At 48.8% G+C, this 23,527-nt stretch overlaps 12 protein-coding genes across 12 annotated transcripts; 5 read left to right on the forward strand and 7 right to left on the reverse strand.

Annotated features, from left to right (window-relative positions):
- Positions 1 to 67: 67 nt before the first annotated feature.
- mcsA (putative citrate synthase Cit1) lies at positions 68 to 1,597 on the reverse strand (the record flags this gene model as incomplete). The annotated part of the gene is made up of 3 exons (XM_057166107.1): positions 68 to 271; positions 325 to 1,470; positions 1,550 to 1,597. 3 exons carry the CDS (start codon positions 1,595 to 1,597, stop codon positions 68 to 70), a joined length of 1,398 nt encoding a protein of 465 aa, XP_057019148.1.
- A 430-nt stretch (positions 1,598 to 2,027) lies between these two features.
- Positions 2,028 to 3,620, reverse strand: N7466_006719 (uncharacterized protein; the record flags this gene model as incomplete). The annotated part of the gene is made up of 4 exons (XM_057166108.1): positions 2,028 to 2,359; positions 2,412 to 2,527; positions 2,583 to 3,166; positions 3,231 to 3,620. The coding sequence occupies 4 exons, from the start codon at positions 3,618 to 3,620 to the stop codon at positions 2,028 to 2,030; spliced, it is 1,422 nt and encodes a 473-aa protein (XP_057019149.1).
- Positions 3,621 to 3,960: 340 nt separating this feature from the next.
- Positions 3,961 to 4,393, forward strand: N7466_006720 (uncharacterized protein; the record flags this gene model as incomplete). The annotated part of the gene is made up of 2 exons (XM_057166109.1): positions 3,961 to 4,230; positions 4,313 to 4,393. The coding sequence occupies 2 exons, from the start codon at positions 3,961 to 3,963 to the stop codon at positions 4,391 to 4,393; spliced, it is 351 nt and encodes a 116-aa protein (XP_057019150.1).
- Positions 4,394 to 4,704: 311 nt separating this feature from the next.
- N7466_006721 (cupin domain-containing protein) lies at positions 4,705 to 5,289 on the reverse strand (the record flags this gene model as incomplete). Its single annotated transcript, XM_057166110.1, has 1 exon — positions 4,705 to 5,289. The coding sequence occupies one exon, from the start codon at positions 5,287 to 5,289 to the stop codon at positions 4,705 to 4,707; it is 585 nt and encodes a 194-aa protein (XP_057019151.1).
- A 971-nt stretch (positions 5,290 to 6,260) lies between these two features.
- Positions 6,261 to 7,852, forward strand: N7466_006722 (phosphotransferase family protein; the record flags this gene model as incomplete). The annotated part of the gene is made up of 4 exons (XM_057166111.1): positions 6,261 to 6,574; positions 6,623 to 6,926; positions 7,053 to 7,589; positions 7,631 to 7,852. 4 exons carry the CDS (start codon positions 6,261 to 6,263, stop codon positions 7,850 to 7,852), a joined length of 1,377 nt encoding a protein of 458 aa, XP_057019152.1.
- A 1,552-nt stretch (positions 7,853 to 9,404) lies between these two features.
- Positions 9,405 to 11,314, forward strand: N7466_006723 (alpha-amylase; the record flags this gene model as incomplete). The annotated part of the gene is made up of 6 exons (XM_057166112.1): positions 9,405 to 9,807; positions 9,869 to 10,464; positions 10,524 to 10,547; positions 10,614 to 10,917; positions 10,982 to 11,234; positions 11,290 to 11,314. Coding segments are annotated over 6 exons (1,605 nt in total), but the record flags the coding sequence as incomplete, so codon positions are not given.
- Positions 11,315 to 11,530: 216 nt separating this feature from the next.
- Positions 11,531 to 12,438, reverse strand: N7466_006724 (putative FHA domain protein SNIP1; the record flags this gene model as incomplete). The annotated part of the gene is made up of 2 exons (XM_057166113.1): positions 11,531 to 11,987; positions 12,047 to 12,438. The coding sequence occupies 2 exons, from the start codon at positions 12,436 to 12,438 to the stop codon at positions 11,531 to 11,533; spliced, it is 849 nt and encodes a 282-aa protein (XP_057019154.1).
- A 575-nt stretch (positions 12,439 to 13,013) lies between these two features.
- Positions 13,014 to 14,375, reverse strand: N7466_006725 (iron-containing alcohol dehydrogenase; the record flags this gene model as incomplete). The annotated part of the gene is made up of 3 exons (XM_057166114.1): positions 13,014 to 13,385; positions 13,449 to 13,955; positions 14,022 to 14,375. The coding sequence occupies 3 exons, from the start codon at positions 14,373 to 14,375 to the stop codon at positions 13,014 to 13,016; spliced, it is 1,233 nt and encodes a 410-aa protein (XP_057019155.1).
- Positions 14,376 to 15,052: 677 nt separating this feature from the next.
- N7466_006726 (glutamyl-tRNA(Gln) amidotransferase subunit PET112) lies at positions 15,053 to 16,905 on the forward strand (the record flags this gene model as incomplete). The annotated part of the gene is made up of 3 exons (XM_057166115.1): positions 15,053 to 15,329; positions 15,398 to 15,616; positions 15,674 to 16,905. 3 exons carry the CDS (start codon positions 15,053 to 15,055, stop codon positions 16,903 to 16,905), a joined length of 1,728 nt encoding a protein of 575 aa, XP_057019156.1.
- Positions 16,906 to 17,537: 632 nt separating this feature from the next.
- Positions 17,538 to 18,759, reverse strand: pex20 (the record flags this gene model as incomplete). Its single annotated transcript, XM_057166116.1, has 3 exons — positions 17,538 to 17,660; positions 17,776 to 18,585; positions 18,646 to 18,759. The coding sequence occupies 3 exons, from the start codon at positions 18,757 to 18,759 to the stop codon at positions 17,538 to 17,540; spliced, it is 1,047 nt and encodes a 348-aa protein (XP_057019157.1).
- Positions 18,760 to 19,559: 800 nt separating this feature from the next.
- N7466_006728 (cytochrome P450) lies at positions 19,560 to 21,391 on the reverse strand (the record flags this gene model as incomplete). Its single annotated transcript, XM_057166117.1, has 4 exons — positions 19,560 to 20,174; positions 20,241 to 20,625; positions 20,684 to 21,129; positions 21,191 to 21,391. The coding sequence occupies 4 exons, from the start codon at positions 21,389 to 21,391 to the stop codon at positions 19,560 to 19,562; spliced, it is 1,647 nt and encodes a 548-aa protein (XP_057019158.1).
- A 942-nt stretch (positions 21,392 to 22,333) lies between these two features.
- On the forward strand, positions 22,334 to 23,454 carry N7466_006729 (uncharacterized protein; the record flags this gene model as incomplete). The annotated part of the gene is made up of 2 exons (XM_057166118.1): positions 22,334 to 23,055; positions 23,157 to 23,454. 2 exons carry the CDS (start codon positions 22,334 to 22,336, stop codon positions 23,452 to 23,454), a joined length of 1,020 nt encoding a protein of 339 aa, XP_057019159.1.
- Between the last annotated feature and the right edge of the window lie 73 nt (positions 23,455 to 23,527).

Raw genomic sequence — 23,527 nt, forward strand, 5'->3', positions numbered from 1 at the left:
TCGTGCCTTTTCATAACCTGAATCAAAGAGACAAATGTGACGTGTAACTCACACATTCGTTATGTCCTTATTTCTTCAACAGACCCAAGAGGTTGATGCTCTTGGGGCGCTCAATGGGCATACCCAAGGCACGGTCCCAGATCAATTGGACAAGGGGTCCAAGAGCTCGGCTCACACCGAAGGTCACGGTGTAGTACAGGGGTTGCTGGAAGCCGTAGTGGTGGAACAAGACTCCAGAAGCGGCATCGACGTTGGGGTGGGGGTTCTTGGTCTGCGGGAATCAGTCAGTGACAGTCAACAATAAATACGAATAGAATAACATGCCTTGCCATGCTCAGTCAGAACGCCGGGCGCAATCTCAGAGTTTTTCTTGACCAATTGGAACACTGGGTTAGCAAGAACATCAGGGCGAGTATCAGCAAAGTCCATCAGCGCCTGAAAACGCGGGTCGGGCTTGCGGAGAACACCATGACCATAGCCGGGAACGACCCGACCGGACTTGAGAGTGTTCCAGAGGTAGCTTCGGACATCCTCATCAGTGAATTTAGTGCCGATCTTGTCTTGCATCGCCAGGATCCAGCGCAGGACCTCCTGGGCTGCCAGTCCGTGCAACGGACCAGCAAGACCCAGCAAACCGGCACTGTAGCTAAGGAAGGGGTCACTCAAAGCGCTTCCGACCAGGTGTGTTGCGTGGGCAGAGACGTTGCCACCCTCGTGGTCACCGTGCAGAGCCAGGTACAGACGGAGCAAATCATGGAAGTCCTCGTGCTCCGAGCCGCCCTTACCCAGCAACTCAGCAAAGTTGTATGACCAATCCTGAGAGACATCAAGCTTTTGGTTTCCGACGAGATCAATCTCATTGGGGCGGAAGACCAGGGCTGCAACACGAGGAATCTTGGCTAGGAGCGAGATGCTGTCGTCAAAAGTGGGCTCCCAGTAGTCCGCCTTGTTCAAGCCATTTTCATAGGCTTGAGCAAATTTAGACTCCGTGTTAAGTGCAGCAACCGCGATAGACAATTGGGTCATGGGGTGCATGGTCTTGGGGAAAGACTTGATCAAGTCCAGAATGTGAGGGGGCACATGTGACTTCTCCGCGAGCTCCTTGGAGAATGCGCGCACCTGTGCGGTGGATGGGACCTGGCCGGTCAGGAGCAGCCAGAACATGGCCTCTGGGAGCATTTCTGTGCCCGATGTGCCCTTGGGAAGCTCTTTCTGACAGTCCTTGATTGTCTTTCCGTGGAAGCGAATACCCTCGTCGGCGTCGAGAACGGAGCCCTCCCACAGCATGGCCTTGAGGCCACGCATACCACCGATCACATTACCCACCTTGACTTCTCCAATAACTTCCTCACTTTGAGCCTTAACCTGCTTGAGCAGCTCTCGCTTGGCTGGGATGACTTCTTTCAATGTGGTTTTCAGGTCCGGCTCCGCGGTCGCATAGCGTCGGGCCGAAAAGAGGGGGCGCGACACCTGGCAATTGAAGTCAGTCAATGGCCCGTCGCGATGTAAACAATAGATTAAGGGGATCAGAGTTTGAGGAATCTCTTACCTGGGCCAATTTGGAGGCATGGCGACTTGTTCTGAAGCTGAGAGCCATTGTGGATTTGGTTACGGATCCGGGGTAGAATTGCGGGGCCGAGGGGAGAGTTGAGATGTGGGGAGTGAAGAAAGGGATGTTGAAGGGGAAAACGCAACTTTGGTCACACCAAGTGTTTGACAAAGGAGGAACTTTGGAAGATGAGAAAACAGAATAAGAATACGAGTTGTCGGTGTGATCGTCCTTTATTTTTTTGCTCATGACATAGCCTGCATGCGTTCGGTTGAACGCGGGGCTTGGGACTGGACTACAAATAGAGATCAACCGAGGCCCGGGCTACCCATGTGAGGGGTCGTGGTTTATGTTATGTCTAAATGTACCTTTTTATGCTTACTAGTAGCAGTAATGGTTCGATGGATTGAGTTACACTATACAGATTCTTCGCAAAATGAAAAAAAAAAAAAGAAAAACATTGAAAAACATCATATAACTAGGCTCGCGTCCGCACAAAAACCCATGTATAATAACCCAGTGTAGACAATGTGGCGACTACCGATGCCAACGTGAGCACTCCACCAGTGATGATCCCCTGTTCAAAGTACCCAATCTTAAATCCCGGTCGCTGATTTGTAGAAGGTAATGGAGCAATGGCTTGTCGCCAGAGTAAGTCGGATTTAACCGTATTCGCACTCTCAAGAATGATCTGAGCCGTCTGTGCCGGGGCCGAGACCGAGATTAATTGGGGCCGCGGTCGCTGGAATTGTCCGGTCGCATAACGGGTGTGCACATCATACGGTGAGTTTCTGGGAATGGCCGGTCCAACTAGTGCTGGTTAGTGCTTGATCGACATATCCTTTGAGCCTTAGTGTCATACCTAGCATGTGGGCCGGGACATGGTTGACCCACGAGATGTCGGCATCGATAAATTGAGTCAAATATTTGGCCGAGGCTGGAGCCGCAAAAGCATAAGTTGCAGCCAAGGTTTGGTTGCTACAGTGTTCGTTAGCAAAATTCACTTGACTTAATTTGAATATGGGAAACAAACAAGTTGATATCAATGGCATCGTCCAAACTGGTGATGGGATGCACCAGCAATACCTTCTCATCAATCTTCTGCTTGAGCAAAGGTGAATTCCGATCTTGAACTTCCACAATGGCCCAGTTGCTTCCAGAAACCAGCACTCGTGCACCTCGGTCCTTGGAGATTGATTCAAGTAATCCCGATCGTCGAGACGAGCCAGATCCTTGCCGCGCCTCGCCATTTTCACCAGCAAGATACTTGGATGCATGCTGAATGACTGACTCCACGAAAGGCTTTATCACAAACTCATTTACCAGCACTACATCGGGCGCATACGGGGATCGGCCTCCCAGTGCAAATCGTGCTGCCACCAATGACTGTGTAGCTTCCACAATCTTTGCTGTACGATCGACAATTGCGACTGTCCTTGCTGTTGCCGGAGATAGGAGACCATTTGGTGCATCAGACTCGGTCTGGTTAACCATCAATGCCTTGTTTAAGAACGAATTATCGGGCCGTTGAGCGGTAATGGCGAAGGTGTCATGGTCTAATGCCTCCGGTAGAATCTGGCGCAGAAGAGCAGGAAGGGCCAACATTGTTTGTGGCAGCTACTCATTAAATTGATTAGTCTCTGGTATACTCCTGTTAATCACCGAGAACAGATCAACTCACCTCAAGAACAATACAATTTCCTGCCGCAAGCGCCGCGGTCAAAGCCGAGATGACCGAGAAGAACAAAGTATGAACGCATGGCACAATATACACGATGCCTACACCGCGCGAGCCATCCAAGTTGTCCTTTCCTTGCGCGATGCGATATTCAACTTCCAAGTCTTTGGTAAGATTCAATGAGGAATAGTGTGTGCGAAGCTCCTGCAGGGCCAGCACGACCTCCGCTCGGATTTCCTGCTGTGTATGACCGGAGTCAGCGCGAATTGCATCTTGGATTTCAGCGATGTGCTCCACAAGGGTAGACTGGAGGCGATGGAACTGTGATTGGCGGTATCGCGTATTCTGGCTACGACCGTCAATGTTGGCGTTTATTATACGTGAGAGATCCATGATGCCCAGATTTGAGTTGATGTAAAGGAGAACGAGAACTTGAGCGAGAAAGAATGGGGAAAAAAACGAGATCAAGAATAATACTTCAACGCGCCCACCTTCCCTAAAGCATACTGGCTCTCCGCATTTTCTTGTCTCGGAGCTTAGCTGCAGCTGATCTCCGAGTTGGCATAGAGAAGTCGGGATGTGGGGGAGAAAGCGGGCGGAAAGCAAGCGGTTGCGGGATTGCGGGTGCGGAGAGGCGAAGGCGGATTCCACATCTCAGATCTGAATATCCATAGTATTTCCAACCCTTTAGAGTCTCATGTTCAATCCATTTCTATCGATCTTCAATCTCATCATGTCCGTCACTGCTACCTCTACTGCCACCTCGCTGTCGGTCCTTGCCGACTATGAACTACACCACAGCGGCGGACCGTCTACCTCAGATTCTACCCCTGCTCCATCCGTGAATACACCACAGCCAGCGGATTGGCCAACCCATCACCGTCGCATGCCTGCTCATCGGCCTGTAAACCGTAACCTTGACTATAATGAACGGACGGCAGGCACCAGTGCTGGGGAGTTTGTGTTTATTCAAGTCATGTTGCACGGAGTGTGGCTCAACGCTGTATGTCTTTTTCCTGGTCTCCTCCCCCAATTTCCAAAGAGGTCAGAAAATGGGTTGATTGATCGTGCTAACAACCTGATAGGCTGTGTCGCGCCTATGGAGGTTTACTGGAGGAAGAATCAACGATAAGATCTTTCACTACGAAGTTGGAGGAGAATGGTAGTCATTGTCAACAAATATCCCATGTGCATACTAAATACCTATGATCATTCTTGTATTCTTGAGACCAGCAAATTAATTGTAACTGTTCACGTTGAATCTGGATTTCAAATAGCCCCAAACCCTGGAGTCGAATCGCATGGGTACTAGTATAAGTACATATGATCCAACATTTGTATCTTTCAATGTTCTTGAATTTCAAGACAATAATGTAGTAGTCTCAAGCATTTGAATCTATCAAGAATCCAAAGTTCACATATTGTACCTAGTCTATATACATAATATACTTTCAGTTGTTCAAATATTGCCAAGGCTTCAAGTGCTGGTCCGGACACCAATACCATCCACATTCTCTCCCAGCTTTTTATCGCCAACCAGGATATCCTCTGCCGGGGCAAGCACATAGAGCATGCGCGCCCACTGTGGTGTCTTCTCCCCAGTAACCGGGTCAACAACGTCAGGTGTAACATTGCGCCAAGCATGGTTGGTTCCGCGTTGCACCGCAACATCACCCCGCTTCAACAGTCTTGTCTCGCCCGAGTCCAGAACAAGCTCCACCTCTCCCTCCAACACGACGCCATAGTCCAACGAGACGGTTCGGTGCATAGGGCTGGTAGCTCCAGGTTGCATGTCCACGAGTCGGCAGACGTTTCCAGTGGAGATGGTAATGCCCGGTGGGCTGGTGAGGTATGAGGTGTACTCGGTGATATCGGTGTCCCCGCTAAGCTGAGCGGGGAAGTGGGAGGATGTATAAGCTAGGCCGAAGTCTGCACCATCTTTCATATGCTGGATGGGCATTTCCTCGGACAAGGAATCAGAGAAGATTGCTTCACCGGCAGCATTGTGGGTGGTGATGTACCGATTGAGCGAGCGCATATTCTTGGGGGGTCGTTCAGCCATGGTGGGTAGTATGATGGTTTCAAATGGATTGAATGTATGAATAAGGAAGAGATCAGGTGTGTTTGAGCATATGAGTACTTGAATTTATGTATATGAGTTGGATCGGACTCCCCGCACTCGAGACTCGGGACCATTTTTGACCACATCGGCTATGGGGAACACCGCGCAGATCTCGGCGGATGAGGGGGATATTTCACGGTCGGCATTGTGCTATAATACCCACAAGGAAAAACCTACCTAGTGTTATTATTAAGCAACAAGTGGAAAAAGAAAGAGTTGGAGAGGTTTTGCTTGATTGTGTTCAAAATACTAGCAAAGACCTCAGGAGGTCCAAGTTTATGGGGATTCGGGGGAAGGGGAAATAGCAGAATGCGGAGAGCCGAGGAACTATCTTACTGTGTCACGAGACGCAATCCACTAGTGTCAAGTGCGGCTCGTTAGGATTATCGCCACAGCTTTTCATGAACCAACTATCTACTAAGATACTTGAACCTGCACCTGCTTGTCAACCTTGGAGCCTGGCGCTGACAATGCTGCTCCCACATCAGCTTACAATTCGATACCTGTTTTCCAGGGAAGCGAGTGCTATGGTCAACAAGAAGGCGTTGTACCGGTTCATCTATGAGACATGGCAGGGAAACCAAGGCACTCATGATTGGAAAATACTTCCTTTCTACTTTAAGAGCATCTGAGAAGACCCGGCTTGGAAATTGCGCGTCTACTTGCTACATCCATGAATGATGATACTATTCCTCACTCTTTACTTTCCACTTCCCGATTAGTGCTCAGTCCTTGCCGCTTTTTGCTCACTTAGTACAACTGAGCACACCCCTGAGCGCCCTGATCGGGTACCAACAACATAACATCCCTTGAAGTATTTAAATTTCGACTTGGAAGCGTGACAACCCTGTATCCTTTCTGATCCCCAATTATTTCCCCCTCCCACTTCTCCCCCAATATCTTCCGCCGAGATGTCCCCAAATCCGAAACGCGACATATTCACGTATGCCGACTTTGATCTTCAAGCTGTGTGCCGTCAAGCGAGCATTCTGCGCGGGGGTGTTCCATGTGCTTGTGATCCAGATCAACGCCCCGCCTCGGGAAGTTTCAACTGGGCTATTTTTATTTGTTTTGATGACAGGGTACGCTGGATACTCAGATCTCCGCACCCTAGAACGTTCATGCCGATGGAAATGGGGATGAAGCTACTGGTAAGTGAAGCTGCCACGCTCCGATACCTCAAGGCCCATAGCGATATTCCAGTCCCAGAAGTCTATGATTATTGGTAACCGACTCTCCTATACCAAATTCTTCTTGTCCTAATCTATCATAGTGCCTCCTCTGATAATGCCATCGGGGTTCCGTTCATTTTTATGAGTGAAGCGCCTGGCTGGCCACTGTCAAAAGTTTGGAGACCAGCCGGTTCTTCTCGACCTGAGCTAGACACTCTTAGCAAGGCCAAAGTTCTCTCCCAGTTGAGTGATATCACCTGGAAACTTTCGCAGTTGCGGTTCGATACAATCGGCTCACTCTTTGAGGAAAATGAGTCCTTCGAAATCAAGGAATGCCTTTCACGTGGTCACATGTTATATGGACGATATTCCTTAGAGATCCCCCGGGGACCTTTTACTTCTGAGGTAGAGTTTTATGACAGCCTTGTTTCTGCGTTTTTAGAACATGCAGAAATTCTGCAGTTATCTCATCATTGCTTTGTGGCACCTGTTCCCTCACATGGAGACTATCAATCCAGCGTATAATATGAGAGCGCTGTAGACCTATGGAACGATTTCGTTACTATTGGACGCAAGACCGATTCGTCAGATAACAGACTAGATTATATTATCGCAGGCGACGCTCTTCGTGATATTGTACGGAAATTTGACCTCCCAGCTATCAATCCGGAGACTTTTCCATTGTGCCATGCTGACCTGAGTGTCAATAACATATATGTTGATGATAACTACAACATTACCTGTGTCATCGACTGGGCATTCGCTTCATCCATCCCTGAGTTCATGGTGCTGGCCACGCCAGGATTGCCACAATACCGCGACGAAATTGATTCGGAGTTACATGTACCCTTCATAAATGGTTTTATTGCTGCTATGCCAGGATCGATCGAAGAGAAGTTGATACAAAAGTATCGCGAAACACTTGAGCGAGGCCAAGTCTCCTGGAGATTTAGCCGACTGCTCACTTTTGACACAATCAGTGATTACAAGTTGACCTCTTTGCTACTGTCTGGTACTTTGCAAATGGCCTTGAAAAGGACCTCGGGCAACATTTTGTACCACAGCGGCGTTCGCCTCACTACATCCGGCTTTATAATGACGTTCAACAGGAGGACCAGCCGCTTTCGAAAATTGAAAAGGATGAAGAAGAATATTTCCGAAAGCAATGTTTTAGGAAGACAATAGCTAAGAAGTTGACCCTCGTGTCCGGGTGGAAAGCACAGCATACCTCCGATCATCCACCGAAACTTCGAAAAGACATGTTTGTCGCTTCTCCCCAGTTGTGGAAGTGGATTCAAAAATTTGTGAATGACTGGGAAGACATGTCTTGATGGTCCAAAGTTAAGTCACAAAATAAACAACGATATAGGGTGAAGTGCTCTTTTGGGTTTATGTAGACTGCACATGTGAGCGTATGAGTGCTCGATAGATGTCTCTCATCAGTAATAGATCGGTGAGCAGCCAATCATATCCACTGAGCCCTCACTGAGTCCGGACTGAGATTTACTGAGTGAGCCTGACTCTGAGCGCCCTCATAAAAGCGGCGGCAGCTAAGATAGGAAAGCGGGAGCCGAAACATGTTACGTAGAGTGAGGTAGAGCTCTTTTTCTGGCTTCCTTGGTACTTATTTGAAAGCTTTTCAAGTGCTGGTTCCCACATGCATTGTCAAGTATCAAGCTTGCAGTGCAATCTGAAACTATGACAGGGTCTTGGCCTTTTCAAAGCTTGAATACTATACTTGAACACAGTGGCAAGATTTAAAGATTTGCCGCTAGGCTCACCAGAGACCGGACAAAGCACGTTGCACAGTCTTACGGTGTCATTCTGCGGCGAGGATGGTTGTTCCAAGTAAAATGATAAGCTCATTATTGGCTATTTTATAGCCAAAATACGTCAAATTTTGAAAAGCCACATAGACTCCGGCGACCCGTTAACTACATGAATTCTACAAGGTCCCATATCTCCGGGTATGGTAGTCACATATCAACGGTTGAGATCGCAACGAAGCCAAGATTTCGCATAAATTTGACAAGTCGTATCACTCTGCAACAGGCCCCTTATCTATTGATTTCAAATATGACCCTGTTTCCACATATATCCGGTCCTACCAGTGTATTAAAGCCACTCGAGGTAAACCGCGGATTGGCTGGACAACAGCCTCGGATCGCAGGATCCAAACCCGCTTACCGCAAGTACTCCAAGGCCCTGAACCCTTGATATCTGTCAAATCTCTAACCGCCTAGAAACCCATTTTTAGCGTCAATGTTTCAAAGCATGGACGGAATCTCGGGTTGTTTGCTATCGGGTCTCGAGTACTTGTTAACGCCTCGTTATCGTGTCAATTGATTTGTCCAGCACAATAACCTTGAAAGAGGCGACACGTAAGGCGTGACGGCTGAAGTATGATGGAACCAATGAAGAGAAGCTTTTATGAGATCTAGCTTTTTTTTCGGTTCAACGCTTGACATCCATGACCAATTGTTCAAAAGTTCCTAATCCATGAGTTAGACGTCAAAGGCTCAAAGTACAATCGCACAGCAGGGGGCGTTAGTGTCACTGTTTTCAATCTTGTCCGGCCCTGCCTTTTGCGATCGTTGATCTTGCATTTGAGTTATCGATCGTAGAAGAATAATTTGGAGGGCTGTTGTCTGTCGCCAATGTTGAAAGAACCTCTGACAAAGTTAGCCACCGAACTGATTCGATCGTCATCAGACGTGGCCACGGCTCAGATGCTGTCTGTTCTCAGCTGTTCTTTGAAAACGAGAACAAAACCAAACATGTGGAAAGAAATTGAAGGTTGGCAACCTATTTCCTCCCTTCTCTTCTGACAGGAAGTCTTTTTGCAAAAGTTGAAAGCACTCACCAATTGATCTTCTTTTAGATGTTCATGTTTCAGAAAAAACATCCACATGGATTACTCCTCCCAATTCATTGATGATGCAGGGATTTGAATGGCATGTCCCCGCCGATCAACAACATTGGAAGCGATTGCAAAAAGCCTTGCCCAGCCTTCGAGACATTGGGGTGGACAACATCTGGATTCCGCCGGGTTGCAAGGGAATGGATGCATCAGGAATTGGCTACGATCTATATGATCTCTGGGACTTGGGAGAATTCCACCAAAAAGGGTCGCGAGCAACGCGTTGGGGTCCCAAGGAGGATCTATTAGAGCTGGTGCAAACCGCTCAGGATTTCGGTATCGGAATCTGTTGGGATACAATATTGAATCACAAAGCTGGAGCAGACACGACTGAAACCTTTCAAGCAACGAGAGTCGATCCTGAAGGTATCTGTGCTTATCTGATGAGAAATGTCAAAGAAAGATCAAACCTCACTAATCCTCTCAGATCGAACGGTTGGGATTTCACCTCCGGAAAACATCTCTGGTTGGGTTGGATTCGACTTTTCTGGCCGCAAAGGGAAGTACAGTTCTATGAGATATCATCATCAGCATTTCAATGGTGTCGACTGGGATGACAAACGGAAGGAGAATGGAATCTATAAGACTGTCGGAGCTCGGAAAGACTGGGCCAAGGATGTGAGCGATGAACACGGTAACTATGATTATCTGATGTTTGCCAATCTGGATCACACCCACCCGGAAGTCCGAGCCGATATCTTTCAATGGTCGGAATGGATTGGAACTGAACTACCAATCACCGGCATGCGAATCGATGCAGCCAAACATTACTCAGTTGCGTTCCAGAGAGACTTTGTCTACCACCTGAGACGAACGGTGGGTGCTAACTACTTCCTGGTGGGAGAATACTGGAGAGGCGAAGTGGACCTTCTTCTGAAGTACCTCAAAGCCATGGACCATGAAGTCTCCTTGTTTGATGTACCTCTCTTGGGGCGTTTCGCAGTCACTTCACAGACCAAAGGGGCCGATCTGCGGAAAATCTTCAAAGGCACATTACTGGAGCAGAGCCCAAATCATGCAGTAGTAAGGCACCGGTCTACATACCTCTCCACTTCAGTCGACTCATGCTAAAAGAATGGCAGACATTCGTAGGAAATCATGACACTGTAAGTCTCAGATCAGGCACTCAAGTCACTGGAGAAGGCAAAAGTCTAACTTCTACATTCGTAAAGCAACCTGGCCAATCCCTGGAGGTAAATTCGACCTGGAATTTACGCAGACACAATGGCAGTCTCACTTACCTTGATTCGCAGACAATCATCATCCCATTCTTCAAGCCAATTGCTTACGGCTTAATTTTACTTCGCAGCCAAGGCCAGCCCTGTGTTTTCTATGGAGACTTATACGGCCTTCGAAGTGGTCCAGCACATGTCTCTTCGCCAGCTTGCTCGGGCAAGCTTCCGATCCTGATGCAGGCTCGCAAACTGTACGCATATGGAGAACAACGTGATTACTTTGACAAGCGGCACTGCATTGGTATGTTTCATCAATTGATAGATACCGCGATATAGACAACCTGACTAACCCTATCCACGACAAGGCTTCGTGCGTTACGGCAACGTCCAGTACCCCTGGGGTCTCGCTTGCATCATTAGTAACACCGTTGCAACCTATAAGCGCATGTACGTCGGCGTCAAGCACAGAGGAGAGGAGTGGACGGATCTATTAGACTGGTGCATCGAGACAGTCATTATTGACCACCGTGGATATGGGACTTTCCCGGTTGCTGCAATGAGTATTAGCGTTTGGGTGAATAGCAAGGCCAAGGGGAGAAAGAGGCTCGCGCAGCCTTTGTAAGTAGCCAATCCGGGATTATCGAAGGATGTTTAAGACTAACCTCATCTCTAGTGATACTAATATTTATGAAGTATGAATGGATGCTGGAAATACTTAGTTTATTATTCAATAAGATATTATGCCACCACGAAGGCTATCGAGGCACAGTATCTTTCACATATGCATCTACATGTAGGGCAATTGGGTAGGGACCTCAATGGCTCTGCAGGCACCATGGCCGGATGGGTATCTCGTTCCACAGGCTTGATACCCAATTTTCAGTATGAATGATGTCTTTGAAGTGGATTATTGATCATTTCGGTAACATGAGCACATACTCGCGGGTGCTCGTACCGAATCCCATCACGTCCTTATCCATCACTTCAACATATCGGCCTGCGGGGATGGGTTCCTTATTCACGGTAGACCCATTGGAGCTCTCCAGGTCAAGGAGATATGGCTTAACCTTTCCGATACGGTCACCATATTCATTTCGCTTCTCGACATAACGGAACTGCAGGGCAGCATGCTGCTTTGAGCAACTGGGATGATCCAGAGGGAAATCAACCACGGCTCTTTCACGACCGATCAACCAACAACTCCGCTCGTTCAGTTCAACCATCTCCAGCAGATCGTCACCTTTGAAGACGTACATCCGCCACGGCTCTTTGGCTGGTGGTTTGCGCGCCTCAGGCGGCTCATGGTATTTCAGCACAATTCCTTCGCCACCTTCAACCTGGACTGTATTGGTTTCGGCCGCAAGTCGCCCGCTATTTTTGTAATTTGGTTTCTCCTTCTCCGGGAGAGGGTTTTCACCGGTTTGTGCTACTTCGCCGGTAAATGCATCGGATTGTGAAGGTAGAGGTCCGCTTCGTTGTAATGCACGCTGGGGGCTGCGCGATCTTCGTGGGGAGCGTGATCGAGGACGGGGACTGCGATGTCTTCTAGACGACATTTCTCCATTTTGATCCCGGTCTTCACGGTGTCGATGGCTGCGATGGCTGCGTTTTCGGCGGCGCTCATCTGCGGAGCTCGTTGATCGTTCTCTGCGTTCACGGTCGCGCCTATCATGAATATCTCGTGTCCTTCCATCCCTTGAGCTGCTGCGAGGAGATCTTCGTCTGTGGCTTCGCTTGTGGAATGTTTCACGATCATCGTCTCGTCGTCGTGAGCTCCTTGGCTCTTGGTTTCGATCGTCTCGCCTGCGGTCGCGACTTGCATCTGGAGAGCGAGAGAATGTGCGCCTGCGCTCCCCGCGGCCTTCTGGGGAGTCGGCCATTGCGATAAAATGAAAGTCAAATCAGGCGGACAAAATATACTAGGTGAGGTACCAGAAACTGCGTTCGAACTCCGGAGCCCGGACAAAAGTTACTGACGGCGGTGCCGCGATTCCAGTTTGGCGCACGTGACCTTCAACACCAAGGCCCAACAGGCTACTGGTTACTAGCAACTGTTTTTGATCGAACGATTCAATTCTTCAGGCAATGAGCTTGAGCTTGCCATATCATTGGTGGTCTGTTTATAAAATACAGTGGAATTTACACCCATGAATAGACAAATCCGGGGGGAAAGACGGAGTTGACTGCTTCCAGATATCCTATGATGTCATCTCACTCTATAGAATGCGATGTAGTATATTATATATACAACTGGGCATTTCCCTCAATCAACAAACTTGAAATCTGTGCAACATTCAACATTTGTTTGAAGTGCCTAGAACTCCTTGAAATGGTTTTATTCAATGTTGATGATTGTTCTGTGTTTCATTCTCAATTCCAGAACAGGTAGTTCTAGCCTCAAACAACCATCTCGAGGATCTCCAGCACCTGTGACTTCTCTCTCAGAGGCACTGGGTTCGACTGACACCAGCGATCATGTAAGCTGTGCGCTGCTAGTCCGTCAAGTTTTTCACGGCTGACTTGAACATCGCTCAATGATCTTGGCATTCCAAGCTCACGGATGATGGCATCCAGGATATCACCTAGATCCGACTTTTCTACACTCAAGGAGCGAGCTTGAAGCACTTGCGAAACAACTGGATCACGAATCAAAAACTCACGAACACTCGCTTGGCGCTCTCGGTTCGCGTTATGTGAAGCATTGAATTTACACACAGCGGGCAGGAGAATGCAGCTAGTCTCACCATGGCCAACACCTAGTGGACCAAGCTAATCCGAGCAGTTAGCTCATGATTCTCATCAACCCAAACAAGAAATGGATAGATTGCTTACCTGGTGGCCGATACCATGACTGGCCCCAAGCTCCACTGATCCACTTGTACAAGCTGCCATCGCATCAACTGAGCCAAGCTGACACCGAAGGTAAGCATCATCGTTGGCGCGGTTCTGCTTGCACTGTAGTAGGCCCGGGACCAATAGGCTGAGTGCATGCCTAGCCAGTTCATCTGATTCCGGTGTGACGCCTACAATTGCGCAAAGCGTCTCAACACAATGATCAACAGCACGCACGCCTGTACTGAGCCATATAGAATCAGGGGTTGTTTGTGCCAGTTTGGGGTCAAGAATTATGAGCTGAGGGCCACGGAGAGGCGCCTGGAAGCTAAACTTGCGGCGTGAGCGGTCATCTGTGCCACCCGCAAAGTTGGAATATTCCCCGGCTGAGAGTGACGTCGGAATGGAAATGATAGGAACAGTTGGCGCATGAATTTGGGCCCGCTTATTGGAGCCTTCGGCCAAAGTTTCGAGTTCCTCAGCAGTATGCACTTGGTTGGCTAGGGCCTGAGAATTGTCAGTACAGATATTAGTATTATCGGTAGGTGAGAAGGAACCCCAGAAAACGCATACCAGTGCAATTATTTTTGCGCCATCGGTCAAGCTGCCAGCTCCGAGGGTAATAATCAAATCAGCCTGCACATTTCGTGCGTCGTCAACAATCTCCAGCACCTCCGACCACAATGTGTGGCTCTGCATCCCAATACGACATCCTGCAACCTTTTCCGAGCCCAATGCATCTGTAAGGCGGTCAAATGCATCGGTGTTGCGTGACAGTGATCCTGAGCAAATCACATACACTCGAGAGGCATGGAATGTTTCTGAAACATGGCGGGCTGTGGCAGCTGGGAAGTCAATCCCGTATGAGAGTAGAGGGCGCTCACGACCGGCGAATGCTGGACGAACGGTCTCTTCTTTTTCGACCATCTTGCATTAGTGGATCAAGTAGGATTGATCAAGGGTGAACAGATCTTTCTCGGGTTGATGTGAAGATGAATGAGCTATAAGTTGTAAGTTGTAAGTTGTAACCTTCAATGTTGTCCATCTGCATGTGGAGATGTGGGGCTGACCATAGTTCGTCATAGCCAGGAGTGGTGGGGCTTAGTTGTAGATGGTAACATTACATAGTAGAATTCAACCTCTAGGTTGCGTAACTGTTTGACCAATCAATTGATGTAAGTACTGTAGTATTGCTACTAGATATTCTCTATAGTCTATTCGGAACTTGAATGCTTTCTTCAGTGCCAAATAAACCTATGCTGCTGTAGTCCAGATTGGGAGCATGCTAGTCTATTCTCGGTAATTAAGTGTCGGTTTAATCCGCCACCAATATTCTGCACCCATTTCATCAAACGACGTGTAGACCCTGGATTACCCTTTTCCATTAGAAGCAATGAACTACTACAGTATTCTTCAATATTTATTTTTTATTCATGAAGACATTTGTATATTGATTTTTGGAAGTAAAGTATAAATATCAAGAATTTGGTGGTACTCCAAACTACATAGTGCTGGGTAATCTACACCTGGATCGGCAGATTAGAGCTCCCGCGCTGGGATTCCGCTTCATCTTTCCGACCTTATCATCTTTCCAGCTCGCCTTCATGCTCCGGCCATGGCTCACCAGCGGCGCTGTCCGCACAGTCTCCCGGGCACCTTGTTTATTTCGCCTGTTGATTCCGTGTAATAATTTCTCCTCCGCTCTTACCCTCCAAACGGACCGCATTCCTCTTCGCAAACAACTCAAGCAGGAAGCCAAAAGCCTCAAGGCCCAGAAGAAACAACGCAGGGAGAACGAAGAGGCTTCACGGCAAGAATGGGAACTTACAGTTGGCGTGGAGATCCACGCGCAATTGGACACGGCTGCAAAGCTATTCTCCAGTACGTCTTTAGGCAAAAACCCACCATCGGTCCACTTCTCGTCTAACCTACCATCTTTCATCCAACAGAAGCGGCCACATCCACGAGTGCTACCCCAAATTCCAATGTCGCATTATTCGACCTGGCATTCCCAGGTAGCCAGCCTCAATTTCAAGCCGCCACCCTTCTCCCAGCCCTCCGCGCCGCGATCGCCTTAAACTGCCAAATCCAACCTGTCAGCCGCTTCGACCGAAAACATTATTTCTACCAAGACCAGCCCTCGGGATACCAAATTACCCAATATTATGGTGGGTGTCATTCCTCGATCGATCGAGCCAAACTGACAGTCGACTAACACCTCGCAGAGCCATTTGCGCGCAATGGTTATATCGACCTATTCGACTACGACGGGATCGCACCGGAGGATGGGAAACGCGTTCGCATAGACATCCAACAAGTCCAGTTGGAACAGGATACCGCCAAATCCCAAGAATACCCAGGCCCAACCTCCACGCAACTCCTCGATTTCAATCGTGTCTCTCATCCCCTTATCGAGATCATCACCCTGCCCCAGATTCATACCCCCGCAACAGCTGCAGCCTGCGTGCGAAAATTACAGTCCATCCTACTGGCCTGCGGAGCCGTGACAACTGGGATGGAATTGGGTGGTTTGCGTGCCGATATCAACGTCTCGATTCGACGACGGAGCGAGACACTTGGCGGGCTAGGCCAGCGCACCGAGATCAAGAATCTTAGCAGTTTCAAGGCCGTCGAGGACGCCATTGTGGCTGAGAAGAACCGTCAAATCGCATTACTCGAAAGTGGCGGCAAGGTACAAGGCGAGACGCGAGGATGGACCATCGGTAGTACTGAGACTCATCTACTTCGAGGGAAGGAAGGCGCCGTCGACTATCGCTACATGCCAGATCCGGATATCCCCCCACTGGTCATTGGCGAAGACCTCATTGCTCGCCTCCAAGAAACTCTTCCCATGGCGCCCGATACATTACTGATGCAGCTGATCGGGCCAGAATACGGTCTCCCACTTGAAGATGCCAAACCTTTGATCGAATTAGACGACGGTGCTCGTCTCGAGTACTACCAAGATGTTGTGGACATTCTTCATAAAGACGACCTAGACAAACCTACGCAGGCGGCTCTCGCGCGAACGGCAGGTAACTGGGTCCTCCACGAGCTAGGCGGACTCTTGACCAAAGCAGACGAAACCTGGCGCTCAGATATCGTGCCAGCCCAGTCTCTCGCTGATTTAATTGACCATATCCACCGGAATCTTGTAACTGGACCTACGGCCAAACAAGTCCTAGCTGCGATCTTCGATGGAGATCATCGGCCGGTACCCCAAATGTTGGAGGAAGATAATCTCCTGCTCCGTCCCTTGTCGCGTGAGGAATATATCACATTAGCCGAGTCAGTCATTGCACTAAACCCGAAGATGATCGAGCAGATCCGTGGTGGTCAGTTAGGGAAACTGGGCTGGTTTGTGGGTCAAATGATGCGCACAGGTGAAAAAGGTCGCGTAGAAGCGCCCAAGGCTGAGTCCTTTCTCCGCGAGCTTATTCTGGAAGAAAAAGTATAGTTTATGTATAGGGTATGGAGCCCCTTGTATATCATGTACCATGTTACGATTGTTAACAAACAACAATGATACCCTTCAAATGTTGCGAAGTTCTATGTATTGCGGGCTCATCTTGAATATGTACACATGAAGTGAGGTCTAGCGAAAAAATTCAAGCAATACATGAACAAAATAGATGGGGTTGAAGATCGCACGCCATGCAACGGTATAAATAGAAAAGATCGAACGCTTCGATCACACATGTAATGGGTATTAGTGAAAAGAATCAAGGCGAGGCCTGTCGGGAAAAAAATGGCCTCAATATCTTGTTTAGCAGGAACAAATGATAGTTGATGATTGACCCAATCAGTCGCTTTAATCGAATGCAGCTGGAAACGCATTGCCCCTCTTGGGCACACCTTGGTTATTCAGGGCCACAATTCGTGTTCCCCTCGGAAACAATAGGTTGGTCGTCGGCGATCAACGAGTCCATGGCTGTGGAAAAAACCTTCGTAGAGATTGTTGTTGTCCCCAGGATTGTATGGATTGGTGCCCAGACGGGGAAGTTCTTCCGCGAAAGTATCTGCCAGATCGTCTGCCCATAAAACCTGGGTCAGATCATGTTCTGATTTTTTCTTCTCTCTTTGAAGAGATTAAACCCTGTCGGTAAGAAAGGGAGACTCCTTACTGGCGCTGTCGGATTCTAAGACGGAATCCTGCGGCGGAGGAGATTGACCGGGGTAGTAACGGCCACCAGGATGAAGAGACTGCGCTGTCTGCAAAGGGAAGATGAGTAAGGACAGGCGCCGACATAGATCGCAAAATGATACCGGTGTATCTAGTTGCGCTTGCGAGCCAAATGACTCAAATCGTTTATGGGTTGCTACTGACTTCGCAGAAATCCTCTCCTTTCACCTCAACCTCACGGTCCCGAATTCGGCGCATCAGGGCAAGGAAGTTGCTCTGTTGGAACTTGTCGCTTTGGTCATGACTGACACTATTAATGATCTGTCCGGCTGCCTGGGCAAGAGCATCGGCGTCGTGAGCTTGAGTTTGCGGATCTTGCTGTTCAGATTCAAGGATAGTATCAGATCCGATTTGGAGGTTTTCTTGAGCCGTCTCGAAGGGGTCGATGGGGGAGGCGTCCTGCATGTGTTGTTCAGGGGCCGGTGTGGCCTCGGCTGATTGTAGCTCCAGTGTAGCTCGGGCTTGATCGAATGCCGCCTCAAAGGCAGACTCATCAAACTTCTCCACTGGCATAACATGTTGCGCGTGAGCTTCAGGGGGGGCCTGATATGTAGTATTCATGGAGGAATTGTACATAGGGTGGTAGCCTGTGGCGAATGCAGGTTGGTATGCATGGTTTGTAGTTTGATGGTTCGGTAAAAGTTGCGGTGTCGCTGGGGCTTGTTGGCTCTGCTGGTGCTTAAAGAATTCATCTTGCCACCCTCCTTGGGCTTGAATGCCCGATGGACGTTGTATGTGCTGTTGTAGTTGGGGTGGCGCAGGCCCGGAGATGTGGAGATTTTGAAAGTCGGATGCCCAGCTGGCGTTCGGATGAGGGGCGGTTGGCAGCTGAATTGGTGCCCCGAAATTTGCAGGGTGCTGTAGATTCGACAAGGAAGGACCGCCGAGGTTGGCTTCAAATGCGGCAAACTCCGGGTCGAGGATACCATCCCGCGGGCCTTGCGATCGGAATCCCTAGAAGAGAGATGTGTCAACCAAAGTAAAGATGTGTATGTACTCCATGACATGACCTACCTGTGAAGATGACTGCCGAGAAACTAGCCGGTCTTGCTGGAGGGTCCTGTCAACCGATGTATGCTTCTGGAAGTTCTGCAGTGCATTGGAGGGTCCGCACAGCGAATCGGCCATGATGAGGGGTTTGTGATTCTGGGCGCGGCAAACTCGAGGATATTGATAAATAACTTAAAACCGGGGTACTCCTAGTCGCTCAGCCAGGTCGACTGTGAAACATGCAATCAATCACGTTGAAATGTTCAAGAAGTAAAAGAAAGATGAGAGTCATGAGACATGGACAAATGCTGGAAGCGTGGGGATGCCGATTAGGCCGAGGCACGTGTCGGCCAAACCTAACTAGTTAACTACCCCACTAAGCTGATTAGTCATTGGGTTAGGGCCTGATCGACACCCTATTCCTCAGGACTGTAAGATAGATTGACTTCTTTTTGATGCATATTGTGCATGGGCAAATCCGACTGAAATTTTGTTCATTTTGTTCAAGCACTGGAATAGTCATGCAAGCAGATATACTAGTATTCTGAGTTGCGCGCAGGCAAAAAAATCATAGTCACGTTTCACAATAGACGACACCCCAACATTGGTAGGTTCGAATCGCTCCCCCTTCCCGTTTACTCCCACGGTCCTCACTAGGTACTACCTGTGTTTTTTTTTGGGGTACTCAGGATGAAGATTTTTGAAACCTTCAAAATGTTGGCCCTGACTAGATACTGTATGGGTTCGAAGCGAGGTGGTTCCTTTCAGATTCGTTATTAGAGATTCCAATTCATCTCTCTACATTATACATCAGACAAAGTCGCGACATTGAAGACTCATCAAGGCGTTCAATCATTATTAAGTCCTCGCCCTTCAAGGCTTGGAGGCTCACACACATCCATGAATTAATATCCCCTTCAAGCACTCGAACAGCAGGCCTACCACCCAGCCACACGTTGCATCTTGAGATGCATACCTTCGACGGGCTTAGTGGTTACTGCACCTGCAATATGAATTTCTTGCTTCGGATCCTGCATCTCAAACGCAAAGCGACCCACCAAGCCTGCAACTCCGCAACGGAGTTCCGCCCGTGCAAAGTCCTTTCCGATACAAGATCGCTGTCCATGCAGGAAAGTGATCTGGGCAAAGTTTGTTGACGCGCCACCGTTATTGTTAGGCACGAGATTTCCGTTCTTGTCGGTGTCGATCCAGCGTTCTGGTACAAACTCCTCGCCGTTCTCACCCCAGAACAGAGGACAGCGGTTGATGGCATATGGGCATAGAATGATTCGAGTTCCCTTGGGAACATGCTTGCCAGCGACCATGGTGTCACGAATGGCTTCGCGGATTGTGGCGGGCACTGTCGGGTAGAGACGCATGACCTCTTGGCAAACGCCGTTGAGCAAAGGCAGGGACTCCAAGTCGCTGTATGTGATTGGGCTACTAGCCGAAGGAATTTTCTCCCGAATTTCAGCGCGAAGCCGTTCCTGGACATCCGGGTAGAGAGTTAACAGATAACAGGCCCAGGTAAGGGCAGCGGCAGTCGTTTCGTGCTGTTGAGATAAGTTAGCATTCATTTGAGTGTTTCTGGGTTTGGGAGTCAGCAGGGAACAGCATACCCCTGCAGCTAGGAAAGTCAACATCTGATCCACTAGCTCTGTGTCAGAGAAGTCTCCTCCCAGAATCATTGTGCCCAGAATATCGGCCTCGAGATCCTGAGCAGAAGCTTTGGATTCGGTCAAGGTCTGGCGTTTCTCAAGCACAATATCATTACAGAGATCTCGCAGGAAATTTGTTTCCTTGGTGATTAGATCATTCATCTTCCAAGGAATGCGTTGGGCAATCGACTGAGGCAACACGAAATTCATGGCAAGGAAAGCCACCTTCTCCGGGGTCGGCTCGAGAATATTTAAAAAACTCTCGGCCACTCTGTTATCGCTATTCTGCAACGAGCGAAAGTCACGGCCCATGGCTGCGGGACCAATGATATCTAGAGTAAAACGACTGGAAAGCTGTTAGTTGCTATGTTATCCTGGGAGATTAAGCTTGGATCGGCTCTTACCTTCCCCACACGCCCATTTCGAGCTTGCCAATTTCTTCCTTTGGGTCGGTACCTTCCAATGGATTCAACTTGATTTCCTTTTCCATTTCCTCAAGCATCTGATTGGTTTTGTCCCACATCAAAGAGTACATTGCTCGAATGTTCTTGATATTGAAGGCCGGGGTTAACGCCTTGCGCTGCTTCTTATGTGCGGCCCCCTCGGACAGGATCATTCCAAACCCGATAATTCGAGCCAGAAAATTGCGGATGCGCTTGGGCTTTTCAAAGTCATAAGTATTCGTGCTCATTATATCCAAAAGAGCCTGGTGGTTTGTGGCCAGCAGATAACTGTGACTGATCAGGTCACGCATGTGGATGAGGCCGTCGTTGGGGACTGTTTTCATCCACTCTAGGGGAGTACGGCCACGAGGTGAGTCAAAGATAATTGTCAAGTTACTCATGAACCCCTATTGGATGCGGTCAGCAATCGCATTCCTATATCGATGTACAGTGCTGATGACTACTCACAGGAATGGTGGGAAGATGTCGTAGCGGATTAAGGAAGAAAGGCCAAACCACGACATTCCATATTCCCAAAAGCGATAGATTAACTCCCAAAGCTCCGAGACAAACAAGACGGAGGCTCTCCTCAGTAAATACCATGTGCTGCAGGAGATAGGCCTCAACTAGGGTAATGGCCACCAGGGCCGGGAAGCTTTCACCAGCCATGACTTTCAACACCAAGGTTAGTTCAGTCTTTTCTTTTCTTTTTCTTTTGCCTATTCAATACAGAATAGGCTGACCAGATAATGAGATAGAAGAAATCAGCGATTCCAGGGGAGAAATGACCAAAGTGCCCGGATTTGGGGAATCTCGACCCATATTTGCCCCAACGCCAGACTAAGTATTATAACCCTGCACGGGCGAACCCCACTTGGTGATCGGCACTTGGAGCCTTAGAATGGGGAAGGTCCAAGTTTTGAGAGCGACCTCGGTATATCGACATTTTACTTTGTTTCAGTGTTTGGTCTGGTTGATACAAAGGTAAAAAGTTGTTGATTGAATCGGATATCTTTGACCTTGTTAGTGTGACTAACTATAGAGCACTGATGCTACTAATGCAGTAGATACAGGATAGAATATGCGAGAGAAAAAAAGCAATGTCAGTGATCGGTGCCGACCGGATCCACTTGTGAATTCTGGAGAGAAAAAAAGGTCCGAGATCAAAGTTCATGAGATCATTAGCAAAATGTGAAAATGTGACAATGTGACAATGCATTGTTAGCCTCGGGGCAGATTTGACGTTTCTATTTTAGCGAATGTTGATGATATGCGGGGAAAAAGGTATCAGGGGCAAAGGACGAGAGATCCAACATCAAAGACATGTGAGAGACGAACCAAAAGCAAAACCCCACAATGACTGGTCTAATGCTCATTGTGGTTTAGCTGTCGATGATTAGGGATCGGCAGTCGCATTGCTTGCCTATTCCGCTTGAACCTCCTTTTCATTGGCTACTCAGGCCTCGGCTGGTACAGGAACTTATTGGTAAATCATCGTGGGCACTTTGTGAAGATCATCATCTTCATAAAGAGTCCACCTCATCGCACATTTCATACCGCATCGTTATTATTTTATTTCTCTATTCTGAACCCCCCGAACCCCTGAGCACCATGGCCGCCGCCTTAGATCTGATCCAACAATGTACACAAACCGCTCTGACGCGGCTACCCATCCCGGCACAACAATTGCTGCAGAACCCGATCGCCCAGAAAGCTGCAGGCGCAGTGCTCGCCCTCGGAGTCTTGCGCTCAATCAACAATTCTCTCACACAATGGACCGCTAACAACTGGGTCTCAAGTGATCCATGGATCCCCTCCAAGGAGCTCATCCTTTTGACGGGTGGATGCAGTGGAATTGGCAAGCAAGTCATGGAGGACCTATCGCGCACCGGGCTGCGTGTGATCATTCTGGACATCAACGAGCCCAACTTCAAACTCCCCGCCAATGTCACATTCTACCGAGCCAACATCACCAGCTCGGAGAATATCTCCGAGGTCGCCAAGACCATCCGCAGCGACCATGGCGAGCCGACGGTCTTGATCAACAACGCCGGCGTCGGCCACGATGGCACCATTCTTGAGGAAACTGAGGCACAAATCCGCAATACATTCGAAGTCAACACCATCGCCCATTTCCTCATGGTGCGCGAGTTCCTCCCCGCTATGATCCGCGCCAACCACGGCCATGTCATCACGCTGGCCAGTATGGCCAGCTTCGTCGCCCTGGGTGAAATCGCCGACTACTGCTGCACCAAGGCCAGCGCCCTGGCTTTCCACGAATCTCTGCGACAAGAGTTGCGCCTCTATTATAAGGCACCCAAAGTGCGCACAAGGTCAGTTTCGTTATCTTCCCCTTGCGTTTCGTTATTCCTTTCCTGTTATGGCCTGTTAGGCAAAAAAATAAATATAGACATGGATTAACACATTTCCATAGTATCATTCACCCGTTCTGGGTTCGCACCCCGATGATCACCATTCTCACTGATTACGAGAAGGAGTTCGGCCAGCCCATCATGTCCGTCAAGATCGTATCAGATGCCATCTGCAAGCAGATCTTGACTCAGAACAGTGGACAGGTGATCCTGCCCGCATCCAAGACCGTTGCTCGCCTGGTGCGAGGTTTTCCGCTCTGGTTGCAGGAGTATATTCGTGGCAAGGAATCCGAGAAGCTGAAGATCACGCGCGATGCCCAGATCCGTGCGGAGCGTGAGGCTGCCAGCAAGAAATTGTAAATGGGACGACGTCGGGACGTGCATGTTGGGCACGCGACCTGACGATATGATATACCTTACTTTAAATACTTGA

The sequence above is a fragment of the Penicillium verhagenii genome (assembly GCF_028828195.1).
Source record: "Penicillium verhagenii strain IBT 33310 chromosome Unknown utg000007l_segment0_segment0, whole genome shotgun sequence".
Classification (NCBI taxonomy): domain Eukaryota; kingdom Fungi; phylum Ascomycota; class Eurotiomycetes; order Eurotiales; family Aspergillaceae; genus Penicillium; species Penicillium verhagenii.